This window comes from Lissotriton vulgaris, chromosome 9 (assembly GCF_964263255.1).
Source record: "Lissotriton vulgaris chromosome 9, aLisVul1.2, whole genome shotgun sequence".
NCBI classification, from domain to species: Eukaryota; Metazoa; Chordata; class Amphibia; order Caudata; family Salamandridae; genus Lissotriton; species Lissotriton vulgaris.
In genome coordinates this window covers 571,708,420-571,723,005 of record NC_141697.1, presented here as the reverse complement: position 1 = coordinate 571,723,005, position 14,586 = coordinate 571,708,420, and the positions used below count along the sequence as shown (strand labels likewise).

General features: G+C 49.4%; 1 protein-coding gene across 1 annotated transcript in view; it reads left to right on the top strand.

Annotated features, from left to right (window-relative positions):
• The window catches only part of LOC147691850 (peroxiredoxin-5, mitochondrial-like), a 46,347-nt gene that overhangs the window by 8,974 nt on the left and 22,787 nt on the right, over nt 1–14,586 (top strand). The window contains exon 2 of the mRNA XM_086938125.1: nt 12,126–12,266. Coding sequence (XP_086794251.1) covers nt 12,126–12,266 — 141 coding nt within the window. The remainder of the gene's footprint in view (nt 1–12,125; nt 12,267–14,586) is intronic.

Sequence of the window (14,586 nt, the reverse complement as noted above, 5' to 3'; positions counted from 1 at the left end):
TTTTTTAGCCAATTCAGTTTTTGTAAACTAAGATCTCATCAGCTCCCAAACTATAAGATTTAGAAAGTCAAAACTGAATAAGCATGTACAAAGCCAGAGATTATCAGACAGCACCAACATTATGGGTTTCACAAATACACTTTTTTTTGCCCGTGTTTCTTCTACTACTATATATGTTTGCTAACTTTATCCCTTACCTTCCCCTAATTATTATCAGTAGCTTCTCAACATCTGTATTTCTTCTCTTGGAAGGACATAAGTTGGGTTTGTACAACCCAGAATGGAGACAAAGTAGTGCAGAAGGAAGACAACGCCCCATTTCCATCAGTGCACACAAGATCAGAAGCAACATCCCTGTATCCATGAGATCTCCCATAAAGTCTGCAAGGAAAGAGTTAAAGATACTCCTCTTTGGAGAATGTTAGACCACAATGCAGTAAATGCCCACTTCTGCTTTTAGAACCCAGTTACCAAACCAGCCACTTTTTCAATCTCTTTGCTATTGATGCCTTTTGGCTAGGTTTACACTAAACATATACCAAATAGTCATATGTGAGGGAGAAAGTGGATCATCCAAATCAAAAGTACAAAGTTCATTTGACTGATTTAAACAAGAATACGAACCCCAAGGGTGGTGATAAATTGTATGATCTGTTTCAATTAACCAAGTTATCGGGTACCAAAGGTTTAAGGTGGCTACATTACCCCACCTATATTTAGTGCCCCCAACAGTTGAATAAAATCTTGACTTTGTCAAGCAGCCATGCGATATCTTGTGTGGTGTATTTTCTTGGCGCATGTGCATCTTGGTCTCTGTGCTGTTATGTTCTTCCGTTGTGCAAGACACAAGAACAGCTGATCTCCCCTTCATTACACAAACAGTCCATGGACGAAAGGGATGTGTAGTGAGATGTGCCATCTAATAATAATTTAGACTGACAGCTAGTGACTTCCTAGTGGACTACAGGCCTATATAGCCCACCTTCTTTAAAAAAAAAAGAAACTGTTCCCATCCTTGTGTCAGACAGTCTTGCAGTACCATTATCTTAACCCATGAATGTTGCCTCTATGGTAAATTTGCTAGTGGTTTGATTATTACTTTTTAGCTGCCACAAGCAAATGGGGAATTTTGCCCTACAGTAGAAGGGAGATGGTGTTAATAATTTTCAACCTATTGCCTGGTTGGCTTGCTCTTATTTAATTTTCCTCTGCTTACTGTTTGACTTAAGACGTGGATCGTGCCTTAAAGCTGCATGTCACTTTGGCCTCTCGTCCTGCGCCTTAACACATACCCAAGTTGTCATAAATATTTCTCTCATGAACGAATGTTCACTTCAGCTTTGTGTTTTTTTGTTTGTTTGTTTTTTGGTAAGCCGATGTATAACCTTCAGATCCCATTGGCTGATATTTGGCATGCAATTGGGATGTATTCAGGCACAAAGGTTTGACAGTGAATCCAAACCTTCACTGAAGAACAGTGGGGTTATATTTGGCATGCAATTGGGATGTATTCAGGCACAAAGGTTTGACAGTGAATCCAAACCTTCACTGAAGAACAGTGGGGTGGCCATTAAGATATGGTTCACCAAGCAGGATTTCTTATTTGCATCAATGTATTCTTCTGGTGGCAGAGGAAGAGGGTCGGTGACTTCAGTGTCATAATTTAGAAGAATATCTGGGCGTCTAAACTAATGGTGGCTTTAATTTGCTTTAATTCACCAACACCAGCAAATATTACAAAGAACTGTGGTGTATCTAAATTGTTCCCAACCTTCTTGAACTTGTTGAGACCAATTCTGGTGAGCGATAATCATACCTCTTTTATGCAAGGGTAGTTTACCTTGTCAACCTCATATCCACATTTTGTATGTTTTTTGGCGCTAAACATTCACATAGTTCTGTACAGATTTAGAAGTTGCCCATTAACACCTCTGTGAAGGTAGAGTTTATAATTTGGTGCACCAGTGTCTGCATCTACTCTGGACAGACATCAGTTAACTCGGTTATGATTTCTTATGTGGTAGAATGTCCGTGTTGTCAGTTGTCTGGAGCAAATACATAATATTTAAGGGGGTGTACGTCTGGTATATTCGTGTGGCCTGGCTAATTCGGTTTCTGGATTAAAGACTGGGTATTAATAACCGAATCACTTGACTATCGGAAATTAAATCCAAACCTTTCTAAAGGATCATGTCTAGTTTTCTTGCATAGTGTGAAAGGTAAATTCACATCTCCTGCTATCATAAGAGTAAAAGCTCCGCTCCAGTACAGCAACATGAAGTGAATATACTACTTTCATACAGTTCCTTTTGTAGGTGTGCTATAACTCGGGTTCTACTTTTCACCTACCTCTGCTGATGGCTTGCAGAAAAGGTCTTCATCTTTTTAAGCCCTGGTTGCTTTTTATGGTCTGGCTTGACAGCACGGCTGTTGCCAGACCATTATGTGAGGACCATCAGTAAGTAGATTGCTTTTGACTCAGCCCACATTTTGGAAGCTTGGTATACATGTTTTGATTGGGCAGAAGTTGTGTGCTTCCACAAAGTCTAGTCTCTAAATGGCTATGATCCTTTTTTCCAGCTTCCAGAGCTTGACTTTTAATAGCATTACAATGGCACGTGTGCCCCTTAAAGTGTCTTAGTTAACGAGAGATTCTATGTCAGGACCGGAGGCTTCAGATTATGCTATATCTTCCTTCGCTTTATTAACATAAAGAAACCACAGCAGCTTAGGAAAAGATATAATAAGAACAAAAAATGCTTTAAACATAAAGCATTAACGTAATGTTCAACAAAAAATCAACAACAACTCCCAAGAGTCTCTTTGTCATAATCATAGTCCACAGTCCTTTGTCACTGTTCACCATCCCTATATAACCGGACTTCCCATCATCTTCCTCCTCTTTCTTCGCTGCTCCCGCAGCCAGATAAGTGTTTTTCTATTTTGTCTTCTTTATTGTACTTGATTGTCTTGCGGTCTTTGGGGACTCCTTGTGTGGTTTATTCCCTTTCAGAGTCCCTGGTTGCGGGAACGTTCTTCGTTCCTACGCGACTTTATTCCCACTCGTGTGCGGTGTGTACATAGACCGCAAGGGGGCGGCCTGTCGTCTCGCCGACCCTCCGGCGCACCTCCGCAGTACGAGGAGCCGCGCCGTGGGGTCTGCTTGCGCAGGGGCCGACCCTCGCGTACCCCTCTGACACCTGGTGATCCGGGTCTGTACTTTCACAATTTTGACGCCCTCTGGGGCCTGTATAGCGGTTTTGACCGCGTGGATCGTCTTCGGGCGAGATCTGTGCACCTCTTTAAACAGTGTGTGGCCTAGCGCGCTTGAGGGGTACGTAGACCCGGTCCCGGCGAGGAGGGTCTGCGCGCTTGGGGGTTGGTGCAGCCCACCTGCCACGTCAGCTGGCCCAAAACGTGATCGCAGCCGCTGGGCCTGCCCACATTCGAGAACTTTCTCGGTTGCCGCCCTCTTGGGTGCCCCGCATTTGCCCTTGGTTCCGACATGGAAGGGGAGTATGAGGAGGAGGCCTGCCCCTATCTGCAGGATGATGAGTTTTATCAGGCGGTGGACAGCTCCATCTATCGTTGTGTGACGGAGGTGGTGGGGCCCATGGAGGACCGCCTCTCGGCCCGCATCGTGGAGGAGTGTGCCAAGCTGGCGGCGGCGCAGGTGCCGCCGCCCCCCGTGCTCCCGGGGACGTCCGGAGGGTTGCCGCCCGCTCCGAAGAGACCCCGGAGTGAGGGACCTTCATCGGAGTCCCAGGGCGTGGATAAGGACGCCTTCGAGCGTCTTCGTGACGCCTTCCTGGCCAAAGCGACGGCGGTGCCTCCGACGCCCTTGGTGGACCCTGGCACTTCGGGCGGTCTGTCAACGGCGCCCGCTTCCCCGATCTACGATTCTCCGGACACGAATGACGACGGGGAGTCGACCCGATCTTGGCTCCCGGCGCCTTCGGGAAAGGAAATGCCCCGAGATGAGTCGGGCATGCTGGACCCGGACGAGATTGTCCATCCCCGATCCGCGGCCTGGGCCCCGGGGGAGACGGTGGCGAAGTTCGTCGCGGGCCGGCTGCGCAAGCCCCTGGAGAAGGAAGCGAGGGGTTGCCTGCGCGGGGAATGCCCGCGGCCTACTCTGGAGGGGAAGGTGGCTATGACCCCAGAGTTGGACCCCAAGATGGCCACCTTCCTGGCGAAATTCATGAAAGACCCCAGGAAGGGGATCGATCGGTCCTGGCGGGCCTGCCAGGACAAGCTGTTGGATGCGGTCGGGCCCGCCACTAAGATCCTCGACATGGCGGAGGAGGCTCGAGCAAATGGCACCGCCATTTCACCGGAGGTGCTCTCCAATTGGGCCCAGAGGGTGATCGTCTTCTTGGGCAACGCCAACTGTGCCCTGTCCACGGAGCGACGGCGGTCGCTCCTTATTAAACTGGATCCGAAGCTGGGGGACCTGGCCTCGTCTGAGGCAGGTGCAGTGGCCCAGGGTGGCCTCTTCGGTGAACCTTTCATCCGCGAACTGGGAAGGTTCGTGAACACGTTCACGTCACTGGACAAGGCCCAGTCCAGCATCAAGAAGGTGTTTCACCAGCGTTTTTCTGGAGGGGCCGGTCGCGGCAGGGGCCGCGCGATCGGCCGTGGTCAGCAGACCAACAACCGTGGACAAGGCTCCGGAAGAGGTCAGTACCAGACCTCTGCCAACTACACCAATTTCTACCCCACGAGGGGACAACGCTATGGTGGAAGAGGATTCCAGAAGAAGTCCGGACAAGGACATGCCCCCGGTGAGTGTTCTTTGCTTGGATCAGGTTCCGATTGGGGGGCGGCTGGCAAGCTTTTACGGGGAGTGGGAGTTGCTCACTGCCGATGCTTGGGTTTTGCAAACTGTGAGAGGTTTCCATATAGAATTTCACGACCAGCCAACTCAGGTGAGGCCCCCGCGCCCAATGGTTTTCTCAGACTCCGACGCGCGATTGATAGACGGGGAGGTCTCGGACTTGCTGCGCAAGGGAGCCATCCGCCTATCAACGCGCCACCCGCATGGGTTCCTCAGCAACGTCTTCTTGGTAGACAAGACGGATGGGGGCAAGAGGCCTGTGATCAACCTCAAGGAATTCAATGGGTGGTTGGTCTACCGTCACTTCAAGATGGAGGGAATCCACCTCCTTCGGGACGTGCTCCTCCCTCGGGATTGGATGGTGCGACTGGATCTCAAGGATGCCTACTTGGTCGTTCCCATCCACCCCCCTCATCGTAGTTTCCTACAATTCCTGTGGGACGGCAAGGTGTTCGAATTCACCGCCCTGCCGTTCGGTCTTTCTTCGGCCCCGTGGTGCTTCACGAAGGTCCTTCACCCGGTGGTGGAGTTTCTCAGAAGCCAGGGAGTCCGTATGATAGTATACCTGGACGACATCCTCCTCATGGGACAGTGCCCAGAGGTGCTGACGGGACAGCTGCGTCAGGCTGTCGGCCTGCTTCAGAGGCTGGGGTTCGTTGTCAACGGCTCCAAGTCGGTCTTGGTTCCCGCTCAGCAGATCACCTTTTTAGGTTTCGTGGTGGATTCGGTTCAGGCGGTCTTGAGCCTGCCGAGTCGGAAGGTCGCAAAGATACGACACCTGCTTCGGCAGACGATCGCAAAGGATCGTACGTCACTGCGTCATGTCGCCAAGGTGGTAGGCCTCCTATCGTCCTCCATCCAGGCGATTTTCCCAGGCCCGCTGCACTACAGGGCTCTTCAGCGCCTGAAGGCACAGCATTTGCGCCGTGGGATGTGTTACGACCAGTGGGTTCCCCTCACGGACGAAGTGAAGGAGGAAATGTCATGGTGGCTGTCTCACATGGAGGCATGGAATGGGCGAGCGATCTTCGGGTCGGCTCCGGACTTGGTCATAGAATCCGACGCCAGCAGGTCGGGCTGGGGCGCCCGGTGCGGGGATTTTTCCACCGGCGGCGCCTGGTCGTCAGAAGAACAACAATTGCATATCAATTGTTTGGAGCTCCTGGCGGGCTCCTTCGCGGTTCGCTGTTGGACCAAGGATTCGGTCAAGGCTTGTGTCCTGCTCCGAATGGACAATGTTTCGGCGGTCCGATATGTGAACCACCTGGGAGGCCCTCGGTCCCGCGCCTTGGCGGATTTAGCGAGGGACTTCTGGGATTATTGCCTGTCTCGTCACATTGCGGTGACGGCGGAGTATCTGCCAGGCCGGTCCAATCAAGTAGCGGATTGGCACTCTCGACATCTCAGGGATGCCAGCCAGTGGAAACTGGATCCGGGAGTCTTCCGGTGGCTACACTCCCTTTGGGGCCCCTTCTCGGTGGACCTCTTCGCGTCCCGTCTCGACCACCAGCTGCCGCGGTTCTACAGCTGGAGTCCGGACCCTCTGGCGGAGGCCACGGACGCGTTCTTGCAGGATTGGAGTCGGGAACAGCCGTTTGCGTTTCCCCCGTTCTCCATGATCATGCGAACGGCGGCTCAAATACGCCGCCAGGGTGCGGACCTGGTGTTGGTTACACCGCTGTGGAGGTCTCAAGTATGGTTTCCGGTTCTTCTGGAACTTTCCTGGGATTTTTCCAATCCTACTCCCCCTGTTTCCTCTGCTCCTGACGAGCCCGGATCAGGAACCTCACCCTCTCGTCATACAGAACACTCTCCGCCTCGTGGCGTGGAGGCTCTCAGGAGACGCTGGACGCTCCCGGGCCTTTCGGGGTCAGCTGAGCACTTGCTCTCCAAAGCATGGGCCGATAGTACGACGAAGCGTTACAGATCCGCTTGGCTTAAGTGGATGCGTTGGTGTTTACGAAGGGATTTGGATCCCATGGTCGCCGGCCTTGTTCCCGTGCTGAATTTCCTGGCTCATTTGGCCGACAAGGGTTTAGCGTATAGAACGATCAATGCTATCCGGTCGGCGATTTCTGCGGGCCATGATAACATCGATGGCCATCCGGTAGGGGAACACCCTTTTGTGTGCCGGCTTCTGCGAGCGGTTCGCCTCGCACTGCCGCCAGAACCCAGGTACTCCGTCCTTTGGGACGTCAATTTGGTTCTGAACCTGTTCCTGTCGTGGCCAGCGAATTCTTATCTGTCTCTTAAGGAGCTTTCGGCGAAATTAGCCATGTTGTTATGTCTGGTCTCTTGTAGGCGCGTCTCGGACGTGCGCGCGCTGGATGTTTCTGCACGCATTTTTTCCCCGGATGGGGTTACTTTTACGGTGGGCCGACGCACTAAGACGTCGTCGCGTTCCATTTCTTATCCAGCCTTTTCTGACACTCCTAAGTTGTGTCGTGCAATGCCTCAAAGCATATGAGGACCTGACCTTGGATCTGCGCCCTCCAGGCGAGCGTCAGTTGTTGATTGCCCTGCGGAAGCCACACAAAGCTGTCTCCTCCCCCACTATTGCTCGGTGGGTGCGTTGGGTCATGCAAGAAGCGGGCATCAATACTTCTCTCTTTGGAGCACACTCCGCCAGGGGGGCCATGGCCTCTAAGGCATTCTCGGTGGGTGCTCGTCTGGAGGACCTTATGCGAGCGGCGGACTGGTCCTCGGATTCCACCTTCAAGAGGTTTTATTTTAAGCCAGTGGTGGATTTAGCTCAGTTGGTGGTAAGTAAGCTTTAAACTAGCATAATCTGAAGCCTCCGGTCCTGACATAGAATCGAAATTTGCCTAGCTTACGTAACGGTAAGTTTCAATTCTATTAAGGACACGGAGGCGAGGATTATCCCGCCCGGACTACGGTGGTGTCTCTGCCCACCCGTATGGCAGTAAGTAAAGCGTTTTCCTTGACGTTGTCTATACTGTGTTGTTCACTGTATGCTCCTCGCCTTGTTGTGACTTTTCCTGGGCCACCTCGCTGATGCTGTTCCTTTTTTGGCAGGCAACGACGGGGCTAAACAGGACCAATGAGGCTTAGCGTGATCTGCGCGAAGAAAGAGGAGGAAGATGATGGGAAGTCCGGTTATATAGGGATGGTGAACAGTGACAAAGGACTGTGGACTATGATTATGACAAAGAGACTCTTGGGAGTTGTTGTTGATTTTTTGTTGAACATTACGTTAATGCTTTATGTTTAAAGCATTTTTTGTTCTTATTATATCTTTTCCTAAGCTGCTGTGGTTTCTTTATGTTATTAAAGCGAAGGAAGATATAGCATAATCCTCGCCTCCGTGTCCTTAATAGAATTGAAACTTACCGTTACGTAAGCTAGGCAAATTTCGATTGTGCAGCATTTTTGTCTAGCAGCAGCGCAGATAGGAGGCAGTCATTAATGTACATGGAATTTTAGGTCTCGCTTGACAGTACAATCCCAATCTTGACCTATCTGCATTGCCAATAATTGTTACATCTTTCGGTACACTGCTTCAGCTAATACCTCATGTCACCAGTTCTTCACAAAGTACAATAAAAAAGCAATAAAAGCAGAGTGGGCATAGGGCCAGCCATTGGCATTGGTTTTTTTTTTTTTTTTTTTCTTTCTTCTCATGGCCAGTCAGTGTTTGCTCTTTGATGTGACTTCATTGCTTGCACAACAAAATGCTAATTTATTGATTTTATTGCTTGGAGTGCTTGCTGTTTTGATGACTAGCCTATCATTAAGACACCAAGCTATTCATTAATCACCACCCTGGCCTATCCATTTGTTTTTCAGTATTACCAGGATACCATGGTCATGGATTTGCAGCTTTTTTTGCTCACAAATTAGAGATGTGCAATACACTGATTTAAACTGCAATAAAAAATACTGCCACATTTGTCAAATGTATTTACTATGTAATAGCTCTTTTGTGCGTCTTAAGTTCAACACTTACAATACAATCTTCATCTTCTGGCTCCTTTTCTTAACACCCTTTTTGACGAGTACAGTTAACTCTACCACTGTAGTCTGTTCAGCAGAGGGGTACAACGCCCGTCTTCCATACTGTTGTATCCAAGATGTTGCTTCATTATGGGCCGATCTTTATGGGACACGTGTAGGCAACACGCACAGATTTGCCAAACTACTACCAACCACGTTCGATAACCAACCATAACACCATTTCGCTTTACTAATGCTTATTTTCCTAAGTCCCATTACCTGCAAATGTTCTCCGATGGGGCTCCAAGTGTTTGCTATGGTTGTTTGATAGAATCCAATTGTTTATAAAAAGATCACAACGTGCGGTGGTGACTATTTTTATAGATTAATATTTTCTGTGTCTAGTGAAATACTAGGCACTCTTAGATCTGAAAAGATGTGCTTTTTAAAATACCCCTCACACACTAAAGTCATTTAGTGTCATGCTTCATCATGGGGGTCTTCCCGTACCTCTAACGGGGCGGGGCATGCTGCAACCTACGAACTACGCGGGAGCACTAGTTTATTGTGACAAAAGGCTGTGTAGGTGCAGGAGGTGTCAGTGAAGTGTAGGGACCTAATATGTGAGTGCAAGAAAAAAGGTTAAAAATTCCCTGGCTAGTAGAAAAATATCTTATTCGCTTCTCTAGCTGGGAATGTTAAGAAGGGGGTTTTGAGGTAGAGCAAATAGCTTGCTACCAGGTCGACATGTTTCGTAAGCAGTCCCCTACTGCTTACTCATCAGGACCTTCTAGTGGTCCCTACTACACAATGCTTTTACTGAAGTGTTGTCTGGCCCTCACACACTGTAGTATATCTGGTATATCCCCAGAGAAATGAGATTTGTGAATTTCTCTGGACTCTCCTCTCTGGAAGAGGTAATGTGGCCATTAATGTCCAGTTTGGCAGATCTTCTAACCAACAAAGGTTCCTTTAACATCCTTTTTGCGGTGAGCAGCTGCGATGTGGGCACCTTCGGCTTCTTGTTGGCTTCCTGAGAATAGTGCCTCCTTATCCATTTCACTGACTATGTTAAGCTGCTAAAATCATCATATTAATTTTTCCCTCAGTCCTCCTAGCTGTCAATCTCCTTCGCCCCACTTGTGGTATTCTCTTGCATTAATAAACCTTCTCACCAAACCTAATCTATGTGTCATGGTTATTATGAATTTTACACCACTCCTACCAGAAGTAGACATTTGTGGAGTGGTAGCAGACTGCCTTGTGGCTAATATACGAACACCTCAATCAATCAAAGCATTTATATAGCGCACTACTCACCCAGAGGGTCTCAAGGCGCTAGGGGAGTGGAGTCCGCTACTGCTCGAATAGCCAGGTTTTGAGTTGCTTCCTGAAGGCGAGGTGGTCCTGGGTCAGGCGGAGGTGGGTCGGGAGGGAGTTCTATGTCTTGGCGGCGAGGTAGGAGAAGGGCCGTCCCCCTGTGGTGGCTCTTCGGATGCGGGGGGTGGCGGCGAGGGCGTGGCCGGTCGATCGATCTGGCGTTTGGGAGCTTAGAAGTTGAGGCGGCGGTTGAGGTATCCTGGGCTTTGGTTGTGTAGGGCTTTGTGGGTGAGGAGTCGGAAGGTGATTCTCTTGTTGACCGGGAGCCAGTGCAGGTCTCTCAGGTGTCCGGAGATGTGGCTGCGACGGGGGATGTCCAGGATGAGTCGTGCTGAGGCGTTCTGGATCCGCTGGAGTCTCTTCTGGAGTTTGGTGGTGGTTCCGGCGTAGAGGGAGTTGCCGTAGTCCAGACGGCTGGTGACGAGGGCCTGGGTGACCGTCTTCCTGGTCTCGGTGTGGATCCACCAGAAGATCTTACGTAGCCTCTTGTAGGTTTCAGGAATTAGAGTCCTGTAAAAATGATACGGCTGCCTAGCAGTAGGCGATTACCAGGGTTTTCACGCACTATTGCTGTTATCATTGTTTTGGCCCTTAGACCAAAAAGGTGAATTAATGGTTTGGTTTTTTCTGCTTTGCCTGAAATGTAGTTGACCTTCTGCAGTACAATGGCAAGTTGTGAGTCAGTCCTAATCTTCTGTGTTTCTGCCCCCTCTATTATAAAATGGTTTTCAGGTTCTCCAGCAACCCCTGTAAGTGGATTAGTTGGAGGTTCCTCACAAATCTGGCCATTGAAACCTATGTATAAACTACGATAGTCTTCGCCCTTAAAATAAATAAAATGTAATCCATAGTTAATCCAGTCGCCAAACCTTTCACTTCTGTTCTGTTCAAATATGAAGCAGATTGCTGCAAGCCAAAAGAACGGCCAATTGTTAAAAGGCTAAAGAGGCAGTGGGCCAGTTTGTTCGACCCGCCAATTGTGAAGGTAGAGTTCAGTCACCCGACTTCTATTAGTGTTTCTCCACCTGCCACCCTCTAACCACCTCCATCCACTTGCTTGTCTCCTCCCACTCCGATGTCTGGTCTCAAATGCCCCGCAACCTCTTGTTGCTTGGTTGCAATGAGGTATATGGATTTTCACTCAGTATCAACATTGTAGGCTTGGTTTTTATTAGCACAGCAATAGAAAGTATTTCTTCAGAAATTGTCTGGGGTTCTTGCAGTTCCCAATATGTGACACTAACGTCACAATTTAGCAGTAAAGCCCACACTAGTTTGATTATCTATGCCAGAGCTTGCGTAGTGAATTCGTTTTAGTACTTAATCTGGCAGCTTCTCTGCCAATGGATATGCCTTACTCCAATATGCTTTTTCATGGGTATGTGACATTGGACTCTAGGAAGGAGGGTGCAAGAGGTATTTCCATATACTGTGCAGCACCCGAGGTTTCCCAGGAAGTGGGGTTGCTTCAGAACATTTCTCCATGAAGTGTTTGCCAACTGTCTCCCCCAACCCTGCCTCTGCGCAGGGCCACCACCTCCACCCAGTTGATTCATTTTTGCTTCCTGCTCCATCAACTGTCATTCTCCTCCCACTGATTGTTCACATAATGCCAGCCTTGCCCTCTACCACAACCATCTGCCCCCCTTGCTTCCTCTTTCAAAGCAATTGATGCCCCTGCTAATTTTCCCCAGCTAAATCCTCTGCCTAGCACTGTTCTCTACTCTGCATGTCAGTAGTGCCAGGGTGGTCTCTTCTTGGCAGTAAGGCATCATCACCCAACACACCGGACGGCTGGTGTGAATGATCTTTGCCTTTGTGATGTTGTTCTGTAAATGAAAGAGCACTGAGGTAAGTAACATTTTACCTGTGGTTTGTAGGTCTATGATATCCCCCCCCCCCCCCCCCCCCCCACGATGGATCCACATGCCCATACTCACACTTTTCCCTTCAGTTGCAGGTTGGAGATTCGGTGCCTGATGTAGAGGTCTACGAGGGCGAGCCGGGCAACAAAGTCAGCGTGGCAGAATTTTTCAAGGGAAAAAAGGGAATCCTCTTTGGCGTGCCTGGAGCTTTCACCCCTGGTTGCTCCAAGGTGAGTGCGGTCCTTGCGTGTCTGCCATTGAGTGTTGTGATGAATGCTGAGTTTGTTATCCTTGGGCCTTGTAAGTTGGCAGCATGTGTGAGCGCTAGTCTAACAGTGGTTTCTGAGAACCTCTCTGGTTATGTTATGTTAATTGTGTCTTTTATAGTGCTCGCTACTCGCAAGTGTCCCGGCGCTTTATTGATAGCCTGAAAAAGACAAACACAACACAAAGAATAAAGGAAAAACTGAGTCAGCAAAAAAAGGGAGTCTAAGAGGCAAAAAGCCAAGTTTTCAGGCCCTTCCTGAAGGCCAGCAAATTTGAGGTACTGCGCAGTGTCAGGGGCAGAGTTCCAAAGCTGTGGAGCTCGGGACATAAAGGAGCGACCTCCAATACGGGCCAGCTTCACCCGAGGAACAGTGGCAAGAAACATCGACTCTGATCTCAGAGAACGTGACGGACGATAGAAGGCGAGCCTCCTTTGAAGGTATTTAGCCCCCGAGGCATAGAGGGCCTTATGTGCAAGAGTTAGGGCTTTGAAAACTATCCGCTTCCGGATAGGCAGCCAGTGAAGAGACTGCAACAAGCCAGAGACTGACTCGCCTGTGCAGGCCAAAAATGGCTCGCGCTGCTGCATTCTGGACCACCTGCATCCGTTGCAGGAGATATTCCGGCAGGCCAAGATATAGGACGTTGGAGTAGTCTAATCTTGAACCAATTAAGGCCTGTACTGTAGTCCTCCTATGGTCCTCAGATAGCAAAGGGAAAAACTTCCGAAGCATACGGAGGAGACCAAAACAGGTGCCGGTAAAGGCAAGGATCTGAGACCTTAAAGTCAGGCCGTTGTCCATTTTGATCCCCAAATTCTTAGCCAACTGAGACTATCGCACCGGAGGAGACATGTCAGCGGGCCACCATACCTGCCAGTCTGGATCGGATTGACAACCGAAGAAGAGTACTCCGATTTTGTCTGAGTTGCACTTGAGGCTGTTCAGTTGGAGCCATTCAAAAACAGCCCCAAGGCACTCACGGATACTCTCTCCATCAAAATCCTCTCCGTTCCCACAGGTAAAGAGCAGCTGGGTGTCGTTGGCATAGGATACGATCTGGGCCCCGAAAGACTCAGCCAATGCCGCCAGAGGGGTCATAAAGATGTTAGTCGGGCTCAACACAGAACCCTGCGGGACTCCGACTCCCAAAGGCGGCATCTCAGCAAAGCTAAAGGAGGCCCAGACCGATTTGTCGGCGGCCAGCCAAAAAAGATATAAACCAGCTAAGCACCGTCCCCCCTCAGACCGATCTCATTAAGTCTGACTAGCAAACCCTCATGGGGGACGGTGTCAAAGGCTGCCGACAAGTGTAGCATTATCGGCATGGCTCTGCCACCCGAGTCCAGCGTCTCCTTGATGGCTTCGGACACCTCCAGCAGCGCCGTCTCAGTGCTAAGATTAGGGCGAAAGCCCGATTGAGTGGAATGAAGTAGATCGTGTGATTCCAAAAAATGATGAACAAAATGATTGACCTAAATGATTGCCGTGGTGACCACGGCAAATCATTTAGGGTTTGGTGAGAACATGAGATGTAAACCAATTGATTTCCCATTCTACCAAACCGGTGGTTAGTTATCATTTAGTGATGGAAAACTGTCCTGTTTCACTTCTGGCGCCTTAGCTGGTTCTGTCTTCGGGAACCAAGTCCATCCACTTCCAGGCCACAGGCTTCTGAATGTCACACGGTCTGCCCTATTTAGGGGACAACTCTTTGCCATTCTTTTATCCTGCCTGGGTCACGATCAAATCCTGACTTAAAGGTGATTTTTCCTGAAATACAAAAAGGATGCTAAGCGGTCTGCATGACATGATGGCCCACTCTGCATGCACCTTTGGTGAAAATGCCCTCCCAAAATCGACAGCGTGCTGACTTGTATGGCACTCAGTTCACCAAGTTCACTACCGGGCACACAGATGGAGAAAGGGGGAGACACCCAACTTCCAATCCGATTGGCTCCCCGTTCTCAGCTATTTTATTGTTCGAGCTCGATACACACAGTTGCTGCTGTGGTCTACTGTATATCTTTTTGGTGCTTCCCCAGTACTCCACTGCCCTAGGTATGCGCAATATAAATGCAGGAGTAAACCAATAAATGAATAATTTGTACCTGGCACTGCTTACCAGGCGTGTCTACTTTATCTGTAAGGGAGTGTCTTCCAGTCAGGCAGGTCTCAGTTTATAAATTATTAAACACTCTCGGGGAGGGGGTTGGGCTGACTGGGTGAGGTTGTGGCACAGAAGCAGTTTCGTCTCACCTTAAGATAGCAAAGTGCTTCCAGA